Consider the following 24,195-nt stretch of genomic DNA (forward strand, 5'->3'; position numbering starts at 1 on the left):
AAAAAACATTTACGCAAATAACAGGAAGGCAGGAAAAAACCCTAGAAATTAAAAAAAGCAGACATAGCAAACAGAAAAAACAAAATGGCAGAGTTAAGCCTTAAATGGTCTAAATACACCAGTGAAAGGACAGGTGTCGTGACCATGGGTGGTTCGTCCCATGAGTGCGAGCCTGGCTCCCTGTGTGCCAGGCAGTCGGTGTCACCCACCACGTCCACGGGCTGAAGAAGAAACGTCGCACAATCAAACCAGTTAACGCAACACTTTTTTTTTCCTCACAAAATTCAACGCCCATTCGAGATAAAAAAAAAATAAATACCGCTCAGAAAACCAGGAACAAAGGACGTTCTCCTCTCTCTGTTCGGTGAGGAGCAGCCACAGCAGCCCGCGGGTCACACCAGACTGACCCCTTTCCCCTCATGGCCAGGAGCGGGTCAGGCCTCCCCGTTCCCCGCCCGTGCTCCACAGTCCAGCGCTGCAAGTTCCAGCCGGTGTGACAAACGGCAAGAAAAGACACACGGATCATCCAAGAAGAAACAAAACCATCCCCGTTCGCAGATGATGTGATCGTCCACGCAGAAAATCCCCAGGAACCTATAAAAACCTAGAACTGACAGCGAGTTCAGCAAGATCACAGGATACCAGCACGTCAACTAAATTAAAGTGCAGAGCTGTTCGCAACCACTCAGAGACAGGGAAACACGCGGAAGAAAATCTCACAAAACCTTTTCCGACGTGTGCACTGAAAGCCACGTGATGCCGATGAGAGAAACGGAAGAAGGTATAAATGAACAGAGCGACACGCCGTGTCTATGGACAGGAGGGTTTCGCATAGTAAAGATGTGGATTCTCCCCAAACGGACATACGGGTTTACAGCCGTTCTTGTCAAAAACCCAGCAGGGTGGACGGATGGACCTGCAGATCGGTGGGATGGAACAGGGAACCCAGGAGTGGCCCCCCAAATGCGCCCGGCTGGTTTCTGACCAAGGCGCAAAAGCGATTCCATGGAGGAACGCGCGATGTATCCAATGCCGGGGCAACGGGACGTCGACGGGCAAGAGAAAAAGCGAACCTCAAGTCCAGACCTTTTACAAAAATGCACACGAAATGGACCACAGACTTCAGTGTAAAGCGTAAAAATCGTGCAGCTTTTAGAAAAAACACAGGAGAAAATCTTCAGGATCTGGAGCTAGTCCAAGAGTCCTTGGGCTTGATTCCCCAACCACAATTCATAGAGGAGAAAAAACTGATACATTGGATTTCGTTCAAATGAAAAAGTAGCACTCTGCAAAAGATCCCATTAGGGAGGTGAACAGAAAAGCTGCAGAGTAGAAAAAGAATATTAGTGGACCACATATGTCTGACCGAGGACCGGTAGCTAGAATATATGAGGAGCTCCCAGACTCGACAGTGGAAAGACAATCAATCGATCAGAAAATGGGCAAAAGACATGAGGAAGATACAGAGATGGCAAATAAGCACACACAAAGAGGTTCGACCTTATGAGCCTTTGGGCAGACGCAAGATAAGCGGCCAAGACGACAGGCAGTGAGGACGCGGTGCTGGCGAGATCGAGGATGCTCGGTCCCTCCGACGTGGCCGGTGGGAGTGTCTGGCGCAGCTGCTCTGGAAAACAAGTCACAACAGCTCCTTAAAAAAATGCAGTGCGCAGCTGCCGTTCGGCCGGGCAGCTGGGTTCTCGAACACCTGTCACAGAGAAGCGCGGCCCTGTGTGCAGAGGAAAAGCCCACGAGTGTCCATGTGCTTCTGTGTCAGCCCCCGGCAGGAGACGGCCCCACGCCCCTCGTGGGTGAGTGGCCACCCACTGTGGGCCGTCCACAGCCTGGAATGTCACTTGGCAATAAAAAGGAACGAGCCAGGGCACGCATGATGGCCGGAGACATGGCCAAGGGGGAAACACGGTCCCCACAGGCTAAAGACTGCCCGCTCTGTCACCTGCTGTCCTTGAAGTGTAAGGTGACAGCCGTGGTGGCAGATGGGTGGTGGCCGGGGCGGGGCAGCAGGACGGGGCGCAGACTCAGGCCCTGTCCTGAGTCCTCTCGTGCCGATGTCATTACGCTGGCTGAGATCTCGTCCTGTCAGCTCTGCAAGGTGTCACCTGTGGGGGAAGATGTGGGATCTCCGCACTGTTTCTTACACCTACTCACGAATCTATAATTTTCTCAAGATAACAAGTTTCAGTTAAAAAAAAAAAAACAACAATTTATAGGCCAATTGGGGAATCACGAGCACAGAATGGATCTTTTCAGCAACGTGGTGGCATCGTGCTTTGTTTTCAAAGGCTCGGCTGTACTCTCAAAGGATGCGCATTGAAACGTTTCAGATGGTGTGTCTGGGTTTGCCTCAGAATATTCCAGCCTGGGGGATGAGCCGGCGGCAGAGAATAGGCGTGAACAGGTGCTTCCCGGAGCTGAGCGACAGCTGCGGGGGTCCCTCACACGTGCCCTCGGGGTTAAGCCACCGACATCGGGGCGGCCGGACCTGGCCGGAGCCCTGGCTCTGCCACGTGCCAGCTCCGGAACCGGGGGCGGTGACTCACCCTCCCGAGCTTCGAGCTTCAGCGCAGTGGGGCTGCTGTCTCCTAAGGCAGCGTTGGTGAAGAGAGGCACAGTCCCACCCCAGGGACGGACCCAGGGATGGGGAGAGAGAGAGAAGCCAGCACGGGAGCCCAAGCTGTGGGGGGAGGCGAGACCCACGGTGAGGCTGGGCAGTGTCCTGGAATCCAGGGCAAGGCCGCAGAGTTTTAAGATGACCACGGAGAAGAGGCCACCGGGCTTGGTGTTCAGAGCGTCACCGTGCCGACGGCGGCTGGGGCTCCGTGGGGAGGGCGGGTCCAGAGTGAGGGGCCGAGATGCAGGTGGCGAGCGGCAGGTGTGGGGGGGCTTGACGGGCCTGTGCGGAGGGAGCTCCGGAGTGAGGGACACGCGGGTCGGTGAAGAGCAGACAGGAGGGTCGGGTCAGAGGGGACGGAGTCGGAAGAGCAGGCGGGAGGCAGCCCCTGTCCCCCGGATCAGGGCCACTACCGAGGCCTTCAGACCCCTCCCTCCAGCAGGGGCTTTGTCTGTGCCCCACCCGGTCAGGGGGGACGGGGTTGTGGTTTTGTTTTAAAAGGGTAGTTCTTGCGTTTGATCGACCAACACTAAAATTTTATGGATGAAATGGCCCGTCCGGAACTTGCTTTGGACCCTAAAGAAAATGAGAACGACTTTTCCGTTTTTCTCGAGAGGCTGTGTCAAGCTCTCGTGTGCATCTGTGGGTCCCCAGGTGTCCCCAGGCGTGGCACGTGTTGTGTCAGCTGCCTGCGAGTATTATGGTCTGGAGGGACCGGTCTGCGCCCACCCACCGACGCCCACCTAAAGGCACCCGTGTTCGACGCGGAAGCTCCTGGGGAGGGCGGTTGGTTCCCGTCTGTGCTGTGAGGCTGGGGCGCTTTGCTCGGCCACCACGCACCGAAGGGCTCAGCCGATGAGGGCTGCGTTCAGGAGGGGCTGACGGCCTGGCAGCTTCCCCACCTCGTCCCTCCCGAGGCTGTACGGATGCAGAGGACTCCCCCTTGTCCTGAGCAGGCCCCCACCGCCCCCCAGCAGAGGGCTGGGTGGCCCGCCGAGCTGGAGTCTGCTCACGGTCCATGAAGTCCCTGATGAACTCTGCGGCGAGTCCACCCGGGAACCGGCAGCCTCCCCAGGAGAAGCGCCTGGCTCTGCTCACAGCCCCGGGGCCAACGGCACGGTGGCCCTGACGGAGCAGAAACCCAGACCACACGGAAAGGGAAGTGGGGGGCTCATCTTTATTGGGGCGAGACATTCACAGCGGATGCAGTTAGGCTGGTTTTTAAAGAGTTTCCCGCGTCCACACAGCTGTCCACCCTCAAAGCAGCAGCGCAGTGTCCAGCGAACGCCGTCCGCCTGCCGGTCGTCGAGGCGGTTCGCCCGTGTGTCAATAGACCACAGAAGACAATATTTACAAGACAGAGTAAGTTCAGAATTTAGATACTTAGGTATAATTCTAAACCTAATTGCGCCTGTCTTTCCGGGTCAGAAAGACCAGTCATTAGAAAAATATTTTCTATAAATTCAAAGTCAGAACTAAAACATCCAATCCTACAAAAATACCTTTTACGAATACAAGTATCCGTTTCTAGATAACCGCTCTTTATCGACAACAGCTACGCCCTTAAGCGTTCACGAGATGCCCCCACGTCAGACGATCCGCTTAAAACAGACGCGCCACAGCGCCACCAAGGCACAGTCGTCCGCCCGCGTCCGGAGCGGGGCCATGCACGTGCTCCGTCGCGCGGTGGCTGCACAGTCGTTCTGCAGACGTGGACTCGAGCATCTTAAGCATTAGGAAAGCCCCGGCGAGGACGCGGTCCCCGGCGCGTGGACGGGGTCCGCGTCGGCCCCTCCGGGGGAGACGGGTTTGCCCTGCCCTGGCTCGCCGCGCCCCGAAGCGTCTAACTCGGAAAACCGGGGACCGCGTTTGGGCCGCTGTCGGAGATGAGCTCGTTCACTTCGTTCTGCTTGCGCTCCGTGAGGGCGTGGTTGGGGTGGTCCCGCTGCCTCTGTGTGCTCCTGGACTTGTGGAAACACACCCTCAGCAGCAGGTAGCACAGCTCGGCCACGTTCAGCAGCACGCAGATCACGGACGCGGAGATCATAAAGATGGTGAAGACGGTCTTCTCCGTGGGCCTGGAGATGAAGCAGTCCACGAGGTTGGGGCAGGGGTCGATCCCGCACTTGAGCACCCAGGGCAGGTGGTACCCGTTGTACAGGAAGTAGAAGACGTACATGAAGGCGGCCTCGAAGACGATCCGGAAGAAGATGCTGCTGGTGTAGGTCCACCACAGGGCGCCCTCGATGCGGACCTTCTGCCTCTTAATGTCCTCCAGATCCTTGAACTCATTTCTCTTCTCTCCTCGCCGAAACCTGCGGGCCGCCTCCTGCCTGTGGTAGGCCACGTGCATGGCCACCAGCAGGGCGGGCGTGGACACGAAGATGAGCTGCAGCGCCCAGAGCCGGATGTGGGACACCGGGAAGAAGTGGTCGTAGCAGACGTTCTTGCAGCCCGGCTGCAGCGTGTTGCACACGAAGTCTTCCTGCTCGTCACCCCACACCTCCTTCGCAGCCACCACGAGGATCATGACGCGGAAGATGAAGAGGACGGTGATCCACACCTTCCCGATGCTGGTGGAGTGCTTGTTCACGCCCCCGAGGAAGGCGTGCAGGGTCCCCCAGTCCATGGTGCTGGTTTATGCCTGAACAGACAAAGATTGGCAAAGGGGATTAATGGGAAGGGCCTCTGAATTTGTAAAACGGCGGACGTGTTGCACGCCTGAAGGTGTGCTGTGACAGTTGACGACTTCAGCCCCTACACTGCCGAGAGGCAGTGTTCAAAGACGTGCTAAGGTTTTGGACCAGAGATAACTTTTGGGGGGCCTTCAGATCACCTCGACTCCACTGAATGCAGACTGGGCATCAGGTGCCTGCTTGACACAGATGCAGGCACGCGGGTCACCCAAACTCCTCCAGGTCCTGTGCGGTCACTGCGGAACCACAGGTCACACTGACCGCGCTTCGCCCAGGGAGCTCCCAGGGTCCCCAGCAGGTTTCAGCCGTTAAATGGCTCATCCGGGAAGAAAGGTCATTCATCGGAACGACATAATCTGGCTGACCCAGCAGAGTAAGCAGGGAAAACATGAAACCAGATACTTACTGGTTTACTTTACACAATATACTTGTATTTATTTCTAGCTTAAATAACGTCATTTGCCGTAATCCTGGGCTCTTAGGGAACTTGACACCATACCTGTGGGAAGATGCGCTTCCCACATAGAATCGCAGCTTACATCTAAAAGTGCTCACTTGTCCACTGCGGCCACCGGTGGTGGCCTTCCCTCCTCGGGAGGTGCCACCGCACCCAGCGACTTCCCTCCCCGGCAGGTGCCACCGCACCGAGTGACGAAGGACCCGCTGTACGGCGGAGCCTCCTCCCAGTTGGCTCCCTGCCTGATTGACACCCACGGAGAGGGCTCCTTGACCCTATGGAACCATCCGCACCCACACAGATGCCTTCCACGCTGCCACAGGCTGAAGGGCCGGTCAGCATTCTCTTAAAAAATAATGAGTGATGGAGGCCGTGAGAATCTTCTGGAAGTGGAAGACCCTCCCTCAGATAACCCGCCCACGCCCTCTTCGGGGAGGAGGGAATCACCGAAGCCTCTCGTCACCCATCTCAGACTTTCTCGAATGCAGGTGGGGCACACTGGGTCAGGCTCCTCCCCAGGCTGGCCCGCGTCACCTGCCACGAGCGTGCTGGCCGTCACCGTGACGGTGGCAGTGGCACAGACGTGGCGTCTTAGTGTCCGAGGACGGTTCCAGGTGCCCTGGGGCATCTGTGTTTTCACGGTTCCTTTAATAACTGCACCGTGACGCTTCACCCGAGGGCATTTGTAGGCCGTCCTCACCGGCAGGGTGCCGGTGGCAGATGGCAAGGCCGCCTCAGAGACACCCAGGCTTAGGCTGCAGGAAGGCCCTGGCCTGACACCGGCAGGGTGGGGGTCCCGGCCGGAATGCAGCAGGGGGCAGAGCTGGGGGCTCCGTCGGGGGCCAGAGGGGGCGGGCGCTGAGGGCCTGACTCCTGTGTTGACCTAGAACTAAGAACTGGATCCAAAGGTAAAAGGAACAGAAAGCCGTGATTTTGCTTTTTTAAAAAAGGAAGCTGCTCAGGAAAACAAAACAGGTCCAGCTCTTTAAACACAAACTCTTTGAAGCTGTGGTTTCTGGTCCTTAACGCATCGACGCCGGTGTAGCGGGCGCCGTCCGGGGCCGCTCGGCGAGGCGGGCTTGGGGCTCTGCACCTGCACCCTGCCTCCCGCATCCCACCCAGCCCGGCGCCTGGGAGCCTGTTGGTGTCCCCAGGAAACTCATCTCTGATGTAAAAGACACTCTAGGCAATGTGCACTGTGCAGCGATGTTGTAGCCCCCAGTGAACACCATCACTCCGCACCGTCCTAGCTGTGCTGATCTGGGGGCCTTTCGGGGTGCGGCCAGTGGGGCAGCAGGAACATGTGTCCTGACAAGCGGACACACCTGACCGTGGCCGTCCCCGTAGGGAGTCTGTCCTGCCTCCTTGGAAAATGAAGACGGTCTCCGACTAACCAGCAAACGTCTCCCACTGAACACCCCACCGGCAAGTCTCCGCGGCATCGAAGAAAAGTTCGCAGTGGCTCAAACCCTCAAACTGCAGAGAATTTAAACGGCCCTCGGGGAAAGAGGCTGCTTCTGAGTTCTCCACACCTGCCTGAACGGTGGCACACCTGGGGTCAGCATTCACGGTCCGCCTCGTGAGGAAGCACACCGACCAGGTGCGGCGGAGAGGCTCAGGGCCGGAGGGCCCGGTCCCCACCTTCTAGAAGCAGGGTGCCCGACTTCTGCTCCTTTGGGCTTCTCCTTAAAAAAACAAACAGAGACAATAGCAATGGCAGAAGCTTTATTTCTTTTGACTTCTCTAGGCCCCTGAATCACACGCTCTGAAGACATTCTCTCCAAGTAGCAAAGCTCAACAGAAAATAGTCCATCTTCCACCTTACTGAGTTTGACTAAAAATCAGCAATTCACCCGCATCTTTAAAGGAAGGAAAAGCAGTGAAATGTCCAGGTCGCTCCGAAAAACCCCGCGGTTAAACTCTGACGCAAGTGCGTCCAGGCCGCTGGTCACCCGAGACGATCGAGCGGGCAGAGAACAAGCCACTTGGTTTGCAGCACCTTCCCGCACGAGAGACAAAGGCCCTACTGTCCCTTGTGGCAGAAATGGCCAGAAAGGACATCTGTCCTTGAGTCCCCGCAGCCCCCGTGCTCCGAGGGCCTTGGGAGGGCACGCGGCGAACGTGCGCCCAAGCTTCCAACACTGAGAGCTCCCTTTCCGTCCTGTTTGGTCCCCAGAGTCCGGGGCAGCTGGCCTGCACGTCACCCTCCCGCGGGGCACGAAGAGCAGTAGTGTCAGGGCCGTGGACCACCCCAAACTTCTCGACGCATGGCACGGCCGCAGTCACAGGAAACGCCTGGCAGCCCCCAGGCCACACTCCCACCGGGCGGAGCGGCAGCCGTGACAGGTGGCCGGGCTCCTGACCGGGCCCTTGGAGGGGTGAGGCCACCCCGGCTGGGGACCACGCGATGCCAGGGTAGGCATCCGCAAGCGCCTGGATCACCGGACATCTGAAGGCTGATACTCTGAGAATTACTTCCCAAAGCGGCCGCCCGCAGGAACCCAGCACCGCTTCTACCAGTGACAAAGCCTCAGCAGCTGCGGCCGCGGGACGGGCTTTTCCAACCAAAAGCAAAACGCCAGCCCTGCGGCGTAGGCCCGAGAGCTTTGAGGGGCACCTTGCCGCCTCCTTACGAAACGATGGACGTGCCCGGCCTCTGTGGTCTTCACCCAAAGGTGAGCCGCGCCGGGGTGTGCGGTGTGTCCTGCCAGCCACGAGTGTCCTTGAGGCTGACCTCCCACCCAATGCTAGCTGCGAAGGTGAGTGACCAGTGACCTCGTCGCTGGCGACACGCACGGGCGTACGGAGACAGGCTGTTCCTGTTACGACGCAAACCATGTCAGCCCGTTAGCGTCCTGATTGTTTTAAAATCTCTTATTTAAGATTCAATCCTGACTAGTCTGCTCGACGATGCTGTTTCAGCTTCATGGACGACAGGACCAAAACCGAAGCCCCAGGCCGATGCCAGCGTCCCCCTCAGCACATGCTGTGGGGTGGAAAGGGGCTTTCTGGGTGGTTCTGTCCTCTTTGGGCGACACTCTTAATGTCGGCCGGCAGATGGACCGAGACGGAATGCACCCCTCACAATTCCCACGTTATTGTGGAGAGTCGAGGAGCCTGACACGATGAAGGCTTGATGTCGCGGCAAAGCGAGCACCCCTTAGCCTGACGCCCAGCCCGTCGGCCGGAGGGGACCCAGGGCGGGTCGCCCGGGGGCCCATGTGGCACGTCACGGCACGAATGCAGAGCCGTGCCCGGCTCCGGGACGTCGGGACCTGTCAAGAACACACGTGGCCACCTCCGCAGCTCCTGCCACGTGCCCACCGCCTGGCCCTCGGCCCTGCGCTCCGCAGTTCGAAGCCACGATGAAATCAAAACCACATCTTTGGCATAGACTCGTTTCCCCACCGAAAGAAAACTACTAGCACCAACCCCAAGCCTCTCGCCCCCTCCCCGAGCATTCAGAATAAAAAGAGAAGACTAAAAATGATAATAAAATCAAAATAAAAAGGACGTAGAGAGAGTTTGAGAAACTCGAGGTGCCCCGCCCCCATAAGCAGCCTAAACAAGAAAAACCTCGGCTCGTTCCTTCGTCGGAGAAAATCTATGTCTCTCGTCTCTAGAAACCTCCACTCATCCAAGGGACAACCTGATGGATGATTTTTAAATTTAATGACTCAGAACTTCACCAACTGCCCTTTCAAAGTAACGACCAGCGAAAACATGCATTTGGTATTTACTATTTCTTCGAAGTTAACTCGATAAAAATGAAAAATGTCTTTCTGTCTAAGGAGTCGAGATCTAAAAATGGACAGTTCGTAGACTTACACGTGTTTCTTAATCCACGTAAGAATTCAAAGAGCTAAGAAGATGATTTTCACGAAGCCGTCTCTGGTCATTCAAGTAACTGTCCTTCCCGGACGTTCAAGTCTGACCAGAATGAAATGGCCCTGGGAATCGGGAGAGGAAAAAGCTGATGGGACCAGTTCCCCCGACGGGTCAAGCCGCAGAGCAGAAGCCTCGGCCGCGCCAGGGTCGGCTCGGGAGGCTCGTGCCCTCATGGACCGAGCCCGGGCAGGACCCCGGCCCCCAGCGCCCCCAGCATTTTAACTGTTATGTTCAAACCACGTGCAGCTCCTGGACCATCCGAGCTCAGCACGGCCGCCAGCTAAGGATCTGCACGCCGGGGTTTGCCATGGCAGCTGCTCAGACCCGCAGGCCTCCTTCTAAGGCTCTTGCAATTCCGCGGAGAAAGGGTAAGAAAGAGAGAACAAGTCACCATTGACCCGGATCAGATTCTGCTTGAAAAATAAATACGGGGAGGCCGCGGGGCGGTGAGCGTGGGCTCCGGCTTGGTCGCTGCGGGAGGGCAGTGGGAGCCTGCTTGCCCCGGCACCCCACCCCCCAGCTGTGTCACAGGCCCAAGTGTTGACATTCCGGCTCCATCGCGGTTCCCCCTCCTTGGCAGAGCTCAGACAACACCCCCAAAGTCTCTGGGATCTGGACACCAGACAAAGCTCTGGCAGGGGCAGTTTCGAGCGGCCCCCTGCAGTTCTGGGGGAAGTGCCCGGGCCAGGGCGCCTTCTAGAAGGCTGCTTAGGTTCTGCCAGCACTGGGGCAGGAAACGCTTCTGTGGCACCGTCGGCCCGGGCATTAAGCTCAAGCAAGCTCAAGCAGGCACGGAACCGACCGCGATCTCCACCCCAGGGACACTGGTCATGGCCGCGCGGCCGGTGTGGCTGCGGAACCCCAGTCCCTGCGGCGTCCAGAGCTGGACTCAGGCCACTCACCTGACTGCCCTGCTCTCCAGGAAGGGAGGCCAGCCCCCCAAAGCAGCAGGAGCCGAGAGGCCAGTGCCACCCCAGCCTCCTTCACCAGACAGGAAGTCGCTTCTGGTGCCTCTACCTTTAAACTGAATGTGTCACGAAGGACACTTAATTACTGTTGTCCAGTAATTGTTCAGTAATTGTATTATTGTCATGTGTCTCATCGCACAGTCACGGGGTGGGTCCTACCTGGGGTGCGCCCACCGGCCACGGTGGGTGGGGGGGGGCCTGAACTTAAACACTGCCCCTTGTGCTCACCTCCCTCCTCCAGATCCGACCGGGATTTCGTGACACAGAAAAACCGAAACGCAGCAGAGGAGGTGGGGCCGGGCGCACAGGTCCCACCGGCCCCTCGGACGCGCGGGCGCGGTGCACTTACAAAGCCTGCTGTGCAGGTCGAGGGGGTCACCTGGGGTACAAGCGGGGACCAGCGCGCCCTGGTTCCCCAAGGGCGCGGAGGGCGCGGAGGGCGCGGATCCGGGGCCGGGGGCACCCGCTGGGGGACCGCGCTGCGGGCTCCTGGCGGCCGCGTCCCGCCTGCTTTCCTACCTGCTCGGCGGGCGCAGCGGCCGCGGGTCCGGGCGCGGGGTCTGTCGCCGGGCGCGGGTCCGGGCGCCTGTCCCACCCGCAGCGCCTTTTAGCCGCGCGCCCCGCCTCTGCCCTGACGCTCGCGCGGGGCGGCCAGGCCGGCGCGCGGGGACGGCGCGGGGTGCAGGGCGTGCCTGGGGGGGCCTGGGCGGGGCTCCCAGCGGAGCCCCCGCCTTCCCTCGCCTTCCCCTGCCTCGGGGGAGCTGGGCGGGTCGCCAGGCCTGGGGGTGGGGCTCGGGTCCCTGCGCGGCGGCCACTCCCCCAGGCCCGGGGCACCAGGGACACGGCCCGGCCAGTGGGTCCGCCGCGCGCCTCGAGGCTGCGGCCCGAGACGCAATCTTCCCCGCGGACTGCGACACCCGCTACAGCCGCAGGACCCGGGGACCCCGCCGGCCCCGTCCTCCAGGGTGACCGGGCTTAGTGACGGTGCACGCTGCTAGTTAGGGGGCAGTGTGTGTCACACCTGTGCCCTCGGAAGCTGCTCGGGGAAGCAGCCACCACAGGGAGCCCCTGACCCCCCACGTTCACGGACAGGGCAGGGCGCCCCTGGGTGCTCTCGTCTGGTAGGGTGGAAATGCTGTAAGCTACTCAGGGACCAGCCTTGGCAGGTTCAGACCTGTCCTTCCTCACACGGGATATGGGTGACTTGCTGCTTCCACAGAATGGCTTGGTAATTAAAAATGCCCCCACCTAAACCAAATGCCACCTGTTAGGTCATACTCCCTCACGCAACAGGGTTGGCGACGGTTCTTAAGATGTCTCTTCGAGGTCATGAAAGAAGAACCAAGCTTCACAAAAATCCCCCTTTCGAAATATGCTGTTCGAAGACAGGGTTTCAGAGAGGTGCCCCCCAGTCAGACGCGCTCAGAGGCTGTGGGGCGACCCTGGAATGGCCTTGCACGGGGTGCCTGAGAGACACGAACACCTGTTGCAGGCTTGTTCGCGGACAGACTTGCTGCCTTCGTGGGTCCTGTGCCTCCAACAGTCCACCAGCGTTCAGGGTTTGGCGGGTCCTCACCTGCCCCCACCCCCGATGTGGCTTCCCTACTGTCTTCTCTCCATCCGTCCCCCCAAATACACACTCCAGCAGGCACATCTGTTTGCATAGAGAAATGAGTTCACTGTAAAAGCAGACTGAACTTCTTTGGGGGTTATACACGGCCGAGGGCTTTCTGTGCACTCCCCAGCACCGGGTAAGTGCTCTGCACATAGTAGGTGCTGCTCGCGTGCATTTGCATATCGATTGGCCAAGCCCACACAGCATCAGAGATAGTCCTGGGAACAGCTTCTGCTCCCGACGCAGGCCTGCCCACGGCTTCCCTCCTGCAGCTGGTGCCATGACACTGAGCAGTGACCCTCGGACCCATGGGACTCGTTGCTGGTCCCATCCAGGGAAGACCTTTGAACCCAAGTAGCCACAGAGAATGTGCTGCATTTCCTCAGGTGCCCCAAAGGGAGCCATGTCAGCACTGCAAAACATCTTCTCCTGTTCAGGTCACGGGCACTGGCCTCACGGCACCGGCTTCTCGGCTCGTCGTGTTTCTCGGTGCTTAACCCCGCCCCTCTGTGCTCGCCTCTGGTCAGATGAGGTCCCGTTGCCCCAGAAATTAAATATGGACACTGCGAAACTTACGGACGTGTGAGGATCTTCATTAGAAAACTGAAAAGTTGGTTAACTAGAAATTTTATGCTAATGACACCGAAGGCGCCCAGGGTGCCGACTGCATCGTGTGCCAAACGTGAGCCACCGTCACGAGGCGGTGACAGCCCTACCGCCCGCTCACAGCATCGCACGGCTCCGCGGACGAGGCTTCTGGCCCTGGTGTGACCGGCGCCTGGAGCTCATCAGGCCGGTGTCTACCCTCCGTGTCTTCTCAATGGTTCCGAGTCCGTCCACGCAGTCGGCATGAACCGTGCAAGGTGTGTGTTTCCCTTTGCCGGGAGGTTTGAGGGACGATGGTGAGATGCTGATCAGAAACCCGTAAACTGCCAGAGCCTTTCCGTGGAGAACGAAGGAGCCGCTGCCCGCTGTGTTGCGGGGTGCACTCTCTCAGGGTGACTTGCGATGGGTCGCTCGGCCCTTCACAGTCCGTGCCGGGAGCACAGCACAGTCCTCCTGGTAATTGACAGCCCTAGACACACGGAGGAGAGGGAGGTGTGCCCTCCCTTCCAATATGAACAAGCATTTGCCTTTTGTTCAGCAAAGAAGCCCGATCGAGCCTTCCATGTGGCCCCAGGGCGCTCCGAGGCGGGATGTGGCTTCCTGATGCGGTGACCGGTCTCCCTCATCAGCGCTGCCTAGTGACACGGTGACGTCCCAGTTTTATCCGTTTCCGGGGCAACAGAGCCCGGATTCGGCCACAGGCGGACCCTCGCGTGACGAGAGGCCCGCGTTGATCCCTCGCCCCCTGCCCATTGGGACCTGGCTGCTCCACCCCCTTAGTTTCCGGTTCAGCACTGTCTCGCGGGTAGGAAGGCACTGGCGATGTTTAAAAGGAACATTTAGGTCCGTGCTGTGATCTGCCATCCGATTCTCGCTTAAGATGGAGTTAGGGCCCCTCTCCCACATTGCTGACGCCGGGAGGTCGGCGTCTGCCGGGGTTTCACGAGCAGAGATGTCCCTCACCCCACCGCTGTGGCCAGCACAGCACCTGCGAGCACACGGGGGCTCTGGACAGGCCGCAGACACGGCAGACCATGCTCGGCGTGGTGCCGGTGGGCGGCGTCGGAGGGCAGAGCCAGATCCAGCCCGGCCCGGAGTCACCCCGAAGGGGCGCTGCTACCTGTCCTCACACACGAGCCCTGACCGGGGCCGCCCCGTCCAGGCGCTCAGGTCTCCGCAGGGGCGGAGGGGAGGGGGGCCGTGTCGTCACTGGGGAGACAAGGTGTAAACGGGCACGGTGCCTTACTGTTGGGGGGCGGACGAGACGGCCCCGGGGTTACAGCGCGATGTGACGACGAGCAAGGTCGGAAGGGAGGTGCCCAGAAAAGGGCAGAGGATGTGAAGAACACGTGCCCTTCACACAGGCTTAGCGGCAGGGGAACTGGCTGGAAGCATCTTCTGGTCTATCACAGATGGTCGGGCGCTTGTCACGCGGCTTTGAGCCCTTCGTCACCCGCTAGCTGTACCAAGGGGCTTCCCACAGGACTGGGGACGATAACGTTTGGAGATAAACACCCCACAAGGGCCAGCTGTCGGGGAGACAGTCTGCCTCTGCCACGGGATGCAGAGCTTGGGGGCCGGCGTGAAACAACAGACACCGTTTCCGCCCCCAAGGCCACTGCGTCATCGCTCGGGGAGCCAGGGAGAGCCAAACACACAGCAAGCATGCCGGCCAAAGCCGCTAGCTGCACGGTGACAGCTGCGTGCGGGAGGAGGGTCTGGGCAACGGCAGGTCACGGCTTCCCCTAGGAGATGAGCCGCGAGCCACAGCAAAGACACGGTGACAGTCGGAGGTGGGGAGGGCGCCGGCAGGGGCTGGGGACAGAACAGGGACGTGAGTGTGTGCCCGACTGGCCTGTGCGTCCCCGTGGAGCACCCAGCCCTGTGGCCTTAGCAGGCTCCCAGGTGTCACCGTGTCGGCCACCTTTGGCGTCCTTAGCTTCCCAAAGATATTGTTCCAGTCTTAGGAGCCGCCCAAAAGGATGGCACAGCCACCAACGGCCTGTCATTCCTGCCCTCCTCAGCCGGCCCGACGGGAGTGGGAGAGCAGCTGGGCTGGCCCCTCAACCCTGGTCCGTTCTGCTGTGACATCTGTGTCCGCTTGATTGACAGGAACTTACGGACATGTGATCACCAGCTGGAAACCCTCTGCCTGCAGTCAGCGCTCTCTTAGACTTGCGGACGAATCCCCACGTGTTCTGCCATTAATTTCGCATTTGTTGTGTGCAACTCGTGTGCTAGCAAGTGCGTCTTCTCAGCTTGACCCTAAGCCCACAGCTGTCCTGGAACGCACGTGCTGCAATGGCCATTCCACAGTGGGCTGGGAACGGAGCGCCTGGAGGCACGGCTGGCACGTGGCAGTCCGTGGCTCGGGCTGCGGTCAGCGGGCCGAGGACAGGCCGAGGGACCTTCCGAGGAACCCTCGGCGCAGCAGGGGTACGAGGTGGGCTTTCTGCTCCTGGCCCCACGAGACGGAGTGCGGAGCTGGCACCTGTGTGCTCACATGCACCCCTCTGGGGACGACTGTCCTCGGAGAGGCCACAGCCCCAGGCAGGAAAGAGACTGCTCCCACCCGCTCCCTCTCGCCCCCGGCGCCCGCTCCCCTGGCCATGCCATGCCGTGGTCACCCTTTGCTGTGGCCCGGTCAGCGTCACCCTCGCATGGCACTCGGCGTCTTCCTACTCTGCAGTTTCACCCATCATCATGACAGCAATGCTCATGGGACCGGCTCCCGCCTCTCGCTCTCCCGAGATCAGTTATCCGCGAGGTCCTTGCGTTTGCACAGCGTAGAGGCCCTCAGGCGATGAGATGGCGCCTCACGTCCCACCGAGCAGTCTGTGCCCGGAGCGATCACGTCTCGTCTCAGCGAAGACCCACAGGGTCCTTCTGTGAGGACAGACGGACGCAGCCACGGCACTCGGCGTGTTGCATCAGACGTGCTGACGAGCACGTGCCCAAAATCGTGTGGTTTTTCAGTCTCCCGACCACAGGGACCGTGGGGGACAGCTGCAGGCGCTTTGCTTTGAGCCGGTGTTAGAGCGACGACCAGGAACATCACAGCTTCAGGCCACTGAACGCAGCCACGTGCGGGGAAGGTCGGGGAGGGGAGCACGGGGCCAGCGGGTCTGAGGGTCGGCAGTGACCGTGACGCCAGTGCCTCCATGGGCTTTGTCACGGCTCCACTTCCACGGGACAGTCTCTCTTCTACCTGCACAGTGGACCCATGGCAGGGTGCCCAGGAGGGGACAAGGGGACCAGTTAGGCATTGAAGTTCTTGCTCTGTCGTTGGATGAGCCGCCCTGGGAGCGGCCGGCTGACCACTCCAGCAGAGACCGTCCCTCTCGGTCACTGGCAAGGTGCTCACCCCGAGTCAGTTCTGTGCGTCCTGGGACCCCTCGTTTGACCCTGAGTCCCTTGGGGTCAAGAATTCGCTCTCCCACATCTCTCCAGCACTGCTGTGCTCGGGCTCCATCCGGTCCAGGATGTCGGGGATCCCTGGGAGACGTGCTTCAGAACGGCCGCTCGCAAGGCCCTTCTGGGGCCGTGTGCTCAAGCGCGGGCCAGAGTCTTCGGCCTCATTCGGTAGTTCTGTATGAGGGTGGCACGTGGTTCTAGCATGTAAACGAGGACGGGCATCGTGCGTGACTCCAAGGATGCGGCTGGTCGGGGAGAACCTGGCAGGAAAGCCTGCCCGACTGCCCCGGGCCACGCGCTCCGTAGGCCGTGAAGGGGAGAGCAGGCGCGTGGCCGTGTCACCTCGGACAGCTCGCCCAGGAGGTCCAGGGGCTATGACAGCCTTTCCTTTCTCTAGAGTTTTCCCAAATTCTTCTCTATCAAGAAACCAGCATTTAGAGCCGAAATTTGAAGTCTTCGGGGGCCTTGCATTTCAAACCGTTATTAAGTCTCCAGGGCCCAGGGTGTCATCGGATGCCATCAGCGGCAACGACACTTCTCTAGGGGTGTCACAGGGTGCCGCGGCGGCCTTTCAGCTGGAAGGCTCTGTCGACCAGCTCTGTCTCCCTTACGACCAAGAGCTCACTGATTCTACTGGTAAAGCGACATTCCACGACTCAGATTGGTAAAGCGCAGGCTCTAATCGTCGTTCTTTTATTTTAACTAAAGATTAGCAAAAACATTCACAATTTAAACATTTTCAACAGAGTAGTGAAAGGACACGGTCTAAACATTCCGGCAGACCGGAAGCTGTGACGGGAACGCTTTGCCCTCTGCCCAGACTCATCCCAGCACCTCGCCCCGGAGGCAGGCGGCCTTCTAACACTTGCCTCTGCGTTTCTGGAAATGTGACTGCGATGCTTGCTGATCTACGGGCTTCAGACCTGCTGACTTTATGATTATGGTTCCCAGCTTTCGTTCTTAGCGAATCCTCACCGCTCCCACCCGGCACACACGTCTCTTCCCTCCAACCTCACGGCACAGTCACAGCTCATGTCCCGATTAATCACACTATTGGCGATTTGCATTGGTTGAACCACGTGCATAAGCGCGGCTGGACCAAGTGCGTTCTGTGTGTATGATTTTTTCCCTCCCAGCGTCTCCTGACCCATGGAGCAAACAATGACGGTGTCTCCCATTGGCTTAGTTTTCTATATCTCAATTGTTTCAATGTTTCCTCCTCGTCCAACAAATCTGTCACATGCTCGGAAGTAACTTTTCCAAACTCCCAGACCTGGTTCTGAGCACTGCCCGTTCCTCTCCTCTCTTGGCATCTCCCTCCTCCCCGCTGCTCCAGTCTGGACGGCGTCCTGTGGGCGGCGGCCAGCAGTCACCCCTGGGTGCCCTCTGCGTGCTCCCGTTGGAGTGTCTCCTTTCCTTTCTCATGCTCTTGTTTCCCGTGAGCTCTTTCCTTCACTGTCATGTAATGACACTCGACCTGCGAGTGGCGATAAATACGCAGGCTGAGGCCCGACGAGGCAGAGGCCCCGGCGTGTGCACGCGTGTTCGTGAGCACGAGGATCGTACTGAGTGCTGTGCCGAGGCCGGTAGCATGTGCAGAGCAAGCCGGTCCCTGGGCTCAGTCCTGTAGGAACGGCAGGCAGGACAGCATAGCTCTGAGCCATTAACGAAGTCGAGAAGCAACTTTCCCAAGGCCACGGAGTTCACGGCCAGAAAAACTGACGTGAAAGCAAGTTTGAATCAAAGACAATCCCTTCCCGCCCTGCCCGCCAGAACCAAACCCGAGAGACAGGGCCACACGCCGCCGTACGTGGGTCAGCGCGGGAAGGGGCCGGGATGGGCTTCGAGGAAGAGGTGCAGAATGGGCGAGATGAGTGGGTGGCGTGAATTCAGGCGGATGACTCACGGGGGCGGGCGGAGCTGCTGGCAACACCGGGCTCCGGCAGGCGAGGGACAGCCGATGGCTGTGACCCTGGGAGGAGGGAGGGTCGGGGGTGGGCAGGCCATGCGCAGCTCTGCTTTGGGCGAGGGCTTCTCTAAGCGTGGGCTCCTCTCGTGAGGTGGGACAATAGCTTCTTCAAAGCGCTCTTGTTGTCGTGTCACAGGCAACGTGCACATTGTGTTGTCTTTGAAGCACTCGATAAAGTATTATTAACAGCCTAGAAGGGCCCGTTGTGATCACAGAAGACCTGCACTGCCAGCATGAGGGATTCGTCCTATGTGCATGGGCAAAGGAGAAACAAAATAACTCTTTCAGGGGAATGGCCGTCCCACGGGTAAAGCCAGCCTCTGCTAACTGCGGCCCGAGTTGGGGTCTGGGGTGAGCTGGCAGTGGTCTGCAGGGTGGCCGGGGCGGCCGGGGCTTGCGGTGGCCTCGGACACTCTCCGCTGAGCAGTTCGTTCTCAGGAGGGAGCCCAGTGGAAAATTCTGAGCTGCGGCTGGAAACCACGTGCCTGGAAACTGAAGATGTTCCTTTAAAAGAAAAATCACAGTGTCTTTCAGCTCAGATGACAGTGCCGGGCCATTATCTGCTTTTCTCTTGTGCCAGCTCTAGAGTTTTCATGGGTCGTTATCAGGGCAAGTGTCGGAACAATGCCTCCTTCTGTTTGGGTTTTAACCTGAATTACAGATCGCCCAGCAGCAGATGCAGGCCAGGCAGGCAACCTCCCCCTGGACGCTGGACTTTGCCGGAGCGTGGAGGCTGGGTGGGGTGCGCTTCTTCCTGGTGGGGGTGCGCTGCTTCTTCATGGGTTCTGCTTTCGAGGGCTGCTGGGGATCTTGAGTGCTGGGCAGAATGGGGATGACATTTCTGTGGCCAGCTGTTATTTCTTATCCTAAAATAAAAAATCAAACAAGCAAAAGCCGACCCTCCAAAACGAAGCTGGAAAGCAAAATGAACCCACGAACGAAGCCGCGCGCTCTGTGCGGCTGCTTCCGAGGGGCCGGATGCTACCGGCACCCCTAAGTTCTATTAAAAACTCCGCGTTTCAACAGTATAGCAAAGACAGCCCAAATCGTCTGTGATGTGTGCTGTGGGTGCTATGCTTCTCTTTTTGAAAGAGGGTTCAAGTGAAAAGGAACATTTTGGGCACTCCCTTAACTAGTTCAGTTTTCGGGGGTCTGGTTGGGCATGTCCCACACACTGTGTCGCCCGCACGCTCCCTGTGTGTGGTCTGGCCACCACTCGCCTCTGGGCTTTGAGAATGCTTTGCCCTTGACCTGTCACCGAGCTTTCTGGCAGTAACGATCGTCTGTTTTCTGCTGCTCACTAGCGTTCAGCGGCGGAGTCGTGTGGTCCCAGCTTCGCGGCCCAGTGCCAAGCAAGGGCTGAGTCCAGCGGGGCCCAGAGTCCATCGAAAACGAGCCAGCATCCCAGTAACGGGCTGTGAGCACGGGGAAGGCCGTGGTGACAGCAGCTCCGGGAGATGGGGACCCCGGCCCGGCCCCCACCGAGCCCTGCGGCACCCTTTCCCCGATTTCACATCCCAAGGCTAAAAAAAAATAGTGTGGACAGCTTTAAAGTCCGCTTCAATGAGCCCCTTTGTTGCGGGTCATGGAGGGGAGGCAGCGGGGCGCCATGTGACACCCACGGGAGCCATTGCCAGCCCTTTCGGAAGAAGGTTTTAGTTAGAAAGCGAGAAATTATGAAGAACCGATGGCTCTAATGCACGTCGGATTTAAGTTTTCCTGCAGGTGTCGAAGCCGCTGCGATTTTACTCCGATCTCCCCGTATTCCTCACCTGCCGGCTTCGGAGGTGGCAGTTCACATGGACAGGCCACACGGACAGGCCACGCGGACAGGTGACGCGGACAGGCGCGCAGGGCGGCAGGCCAGGCCGCCAGGTTGGTGCGTGGGCCCTGCACACACACCCCTAACTGCCGAGTCAGGACGGGAGTGTCCCCTGCGAAACACAGGGCTCGACGATGTGGCTCCAGCTGTGTCCAGCTCACTTTCACGATCACTCTCTCTCCAGACACCACCGGCCGGGCCCACAGCGGTTCCGACGGGGACTGTCACAGGCCAGCCCTGGCTCGAGCTGAGAAACGAGTCTGGGGTTCGGCGTAATAGGGGTGGACGCGCAACTCGACGCCGTCCTCGAAGCAGAGTAGACAGCGCTTCCTCTGCTCTTAAAACAGTGCAGACAGGAGACCCCCAAAGGCCGGGCACTGAGGACGGCGTTGACACGTCTGGCCCCCCACTCCCTCCGCTCCGGGACTCCGCATCCCAGCAGGAGCCTCTGCCTGCGGGACAACGGGTCACACCCCTCACCGCAGCCCGGTCCAGAGCACACCGGGCGTGGCCGCGACACCAGGCGGGCGCACCCACCTCCCCACGTGTGACGCACGGACGCGGCGGCGGCCAGGGTCTGGGGGCGCCCCGAGCCCGTCTGCACGGTCCCCGGGGGCTCAGGGCAGAGTGCCGCGGCGCGCCACGGACCCGGTCACACGGGGGCTGCAGCTCGTCGCCACCCCACTCGGCCCTCGCACGGACCCCATGAGGCGTGGCCGCCCGCCACGGCTCAGCAGACGGGGGGTCTGGACAGGTTAGGCGGCTCCCAGGCCGGAGCCGCGACCGGGCGTGGTGGCTTCGCTCAGGCGCACGGCGGGGCCCGTCCGCGGCCTGCCCACTGCCCAGGGCCCACGCGGGGCGCACGTCGACGCTGTCCCAGGGGCCCAGGACCCCGCCCCGGGTGGCGCCCCTTCCAGCGCCCAGCGCACACTCTCTCGTTTCACGCTGCAAGTTTCTCCAACAACCGTTTCACTCAGAAAGGTGACACTTCCAGAAAGGGCAGGTGACACGCCTGTCCAGGGGGAAACCAGGAAGCCACCGGCCTCTGTCCCTCGACGGGGCGCATAGTTCTGATCGATAATGCGGGGGAAACCAGCTTCTAGGAGCTGCCGCCTGCGACAGTCGTGTTTCCCGCCGAGCAGAGTTTTCTGATTTTCGACGTCGGCTCAGTCGGAGCGCGTGGCCGCATGGGGCTGCTTACGTCTGAATTTTAATGAACTCAATTAAATAAGATTAAAAATCGGGTCCCCCCCCACCGCCCCATCACAGTAGCCACATGGCGAGTGCCACGCCCCCGCCTGAGGCTGGTGGCCACCGTCTGGGACAGGACAGTTCCGTCCCCACAGAAAGTTCCACCGGACAGAGCTGTCCAGGTTATTTAGACAATCGAGGACCGAGTTCCACTGTTGAAAGACCCCTATTTTAAAAGTGAGGGCGGCTTCGAGATCCTAGAAGCCGAAGGAGACCCGGCCCTCGGTGACCTGGTTTAGGCCACACTGACCGCCTCCTGCCCGCGGGCCCCATTTCCTTCCATCGCTGGAAGTGGACAGTGTTCAGCTCATGACCCGCTAAGGCAGAGCAGACAGGACACAGCGGGCGCCCTCAGGTGCTCTGCCTGGTGAGGGGGGCCCAACGCCGGGCAACCTGGGGGGCCCGACACAGCCGTCTCCACCCAGCCGGGCGCCCGCTCTGCGATGAAAACCCTCGTCCATCGCTGAGCCAACTCAAACGATGTTTTCCCAGGACGGGTTCACGATCACACTCTAGTTCCCACACGGCGATGGACACTCGGGGCGGCTGCGACTCAGAATGACTGTAAGGGGACGGGAGCGGCCCCCGGAGCCGCGCGCGCGCCCCAGATGCCCCTCGCGGGGCCCGGCGTCCGTGGGGAACCGGGAACCGGGCTTGCGCTGCGCGTTTGCAGCAACCCTCCCACCGCCCGAGGCTCCTCCGAGGTTTGAGAAGAGGATCCGCTGAGTCTCGAGGCTCAGCTGAGAATCTTCCAAGGGTGTGGGCGGGCGTGCCTCCGCCTCCCAGGCCCCAGGCCGCCGAGGAAAACGCCCCGCTGGGGACCTTTGTCATGAACTCATTGAACAAGTTCCTACAATTCATATTCACGTAAGGCTAATTAACCCACATAGCTTTACACGGCGTGGTTCCTGTAAAGATGAAAGAGTGGAAAGTCAGATAGAAAGAGAAGAGGTAAAATAACTGTTACAAAAAGAGACTTGTATCAGTCGCTAGAACGGGAGGGTGAGTTCAGTTTTTCAATTTATTTAGTAAGCGTTATTAATTTATCCACAGAACACAGAAGGGTGACCAGGTTTGGACGCCGAGAAGAACTTGGCTCACGCGGCGTGGGAGGGGGCTCGAGCTGTCAAGCCCAGTCTCCCCCCACTTTCATGAAGCCCATGCCCAGGCTCCCCTATATTCTCTGAAGGGCCTGGGAACATGGGGAGCCCCAGAAGACGGTGGGGAGGCCCTTCCCCGAGTCCCGGAGGGCTCCAGGCGTGTGCAGTGCAAAGCTGTGTCAGCCCTTTCCACTCCCGACCCGTGTCTCCTGGTGCGCTTAGTGACAGATGGGACTTCAAAGGGAGAGGTGTGGGCAGAGGGACAGAGGCACAGGGGGAGAATCCGACCCGCCGCCGGCCCGGGTGCTGTGAAGCGGGGCAGACTCCTCGCCGAGGCCCCAGCCCCGAACAGTGGGACTCGCCGGCCATGTCGGCAAAGCCCCCGCATCTGGGACAGCAGCCTCCAGGGACAGCCAGGCAGCCACCCCCTTCTCCTTGGGACCCCGCGGAGTGATGGTGGGCCTTTATGTCACGGGTGGCCTGGTCTGTGCCAGAGACCGCAGGCTCAGCATCAATTCCCTCCTCAGAGACACAGCCCTGGTTTCAGCTGAGCTAATGCCACCTCGGATTAAAAGTGAGTTTTCCCAGCTATCTTTGCTCCCGGGTGTGACGACTGGCTCCCGGTCAGAACGTGAGTGTGTTGGGTGGGGCTCCTGGGAAGGCTCTTTAAAGAAGGATGATACAACTGGCAGGGATACCTTTCGCTTCTTCCTTTTTTCCTTGTGCTGCTGCTTGAACTGCAGATGTAATGGCTGGTGCACCGCAGCCATTTTAGACCCTGAGGTAACCTTGCACACGAGGATGGCAGGGCAGAAAACAGATGGAGCCTGGCTCCATCAACGTCAACGTCAGGGAACTGCGGATTAACCTTCCTCTGGACTTCATTTAAGTGAAAAAAAAAAACCAAACATCTTTTTTTAGTGGGGGGGTTCTGTTACATGCAGTTGAAGTGAATTTTAATTATTTCAGACTCTGAGACCAGTTTATCTTATCAGATCTCTGGAGGGGAGGGGAGGGAGAAAGGGGGAGGGATAGGGCTGCCTAATGGGGACAGAGTTCCACTCTGCTAGGTGGGGAGTTCTAGAGACGGCTGTGTCCCAATATGAACACACCTAACGCTATACACTTTGCAATGGTCAAGTTGGTAAAATTTCACCACAATTAAAAAAACAACAACAACAATTATTCAGTGAGGCCACTGGGATTGCCTGCTCTTTGGTCTTAACCATAGGTCCCTCAGGGGTCAAATTTCTTTTCTTTCTTATATGTTTTCTTCACACATTAGTGAATTAATGTCAGAGCCACAGAACGCCAGGGCTGATGGCTGGCACGCTCACAGACACAGATGTACGCAGGGAGGGAGGGTGGTGTGGGGAGCAGGGGGTGCCAGCCTGTGACCTGGCATCTGACCCCTTCTTTTTAATCAAGACTGCTGAGTGATGGGTGAGGTCTTGCCGCCCTGGTGCCACGAGCGTGTGGCAGGCTCGCGACTCCGACCCAGGGGTCCATCTTTGCTGGGTGGCTCGCCCGAGGGTGCGACGTGAGTCTTTTATAAGGCTTTTTGCTACATGATGAGAGGTTTCTATTTTATTAGTCCCTTGCTAATTATGAACATTATAACTTTCAAAAATCTTTGCCGGTTTTAATCTCGCTTTAACGTGCGTTCCTTTTATCACCATGATTTACACTTTTTTTTCTTTCCATTTGCCTTGTTTTTACAAATTGCTGGTGATATCCTTTGACTCTTTGCAAATCCGGAAATCTAGGTGTAAGCTTT

The 24,195-nt window shown here is 59.1% G+C and overlaps 1 protein-coding gene across 4 annotated transcripts; it reads right to left on the reverse strand.

Annotated features, from left to right (window-relative positions):
* Positions 1 to 4,320: 4,320 nt before the first annotated feature.
* On the reverse strand, positions 4,321 to 11,344 carry GJB6 (gap junction protein beta 6). 4 transcript variants are annotated; one of them, XM_039863096.1, is made up of 3 exons: positions 10,576 to 10,608; positions 9,614 to 9,735; positions 4,321 to 5,276 (listed from the first exon to the last, which is right to left on the reverse strand). In XM_039863096.1, exon 3 carries the CDS (start codon positions 5,259 to 5,261, stop codon positions 4,476 to 4,478), a length of 786 nt encoding a protein of 261 aa, XP_039719030.1. In that variant the 5' UTR covers positions 5,262 to 5,276; positions 9,614 to 9,735; positions 10,576 to 10,608; the 3' UTR covers positions 4,321 to 4,475. The 4 variants fall into 4 exon arrangements, with proteins under 4 accessions (XP_039719030.1, XP_039719024.1, XP_039719014.1 ...); XM_039863090.1 differs by lacking the exons at positions 9,614 to 9,735; positions 10,576 to 10,608 and adding an exon at positions 10,801 to 10,881; XM_039863080.1 differs by lacking the exon at positions 9,614 to 9,735 and having other exon boundaries at positions 10,576 to 10,609.
* Positions 11,345 to 24,195: the final 12,851 nt, after the last annotated feature.

The sequence above is a fragment of the Pteropus medius genome, unplaced genomic scaffold, assembly GCF_902729225.1.
Source record: "Pteropus medius unplaced genomic scaffold, Ma_sr-lr_union100, whole genome shotgun sequence".
Classification (NCBI taxonomy): domain Eukaryota; kingdom Metazoa; phylum Chordata; class Mammalia; order Chiroptera; family Pteropodidae; genus Pteropus; species Pteropus medius.

Coding starts and splice junctions, on each gene's coding strand:
- GJB6 (XM_039863090.1), bottom strand. CDS start 5,261: ATGGACTGGGGGACCCTGCACGCCTTCCTCGGGGGCGTGAACAAGCAC.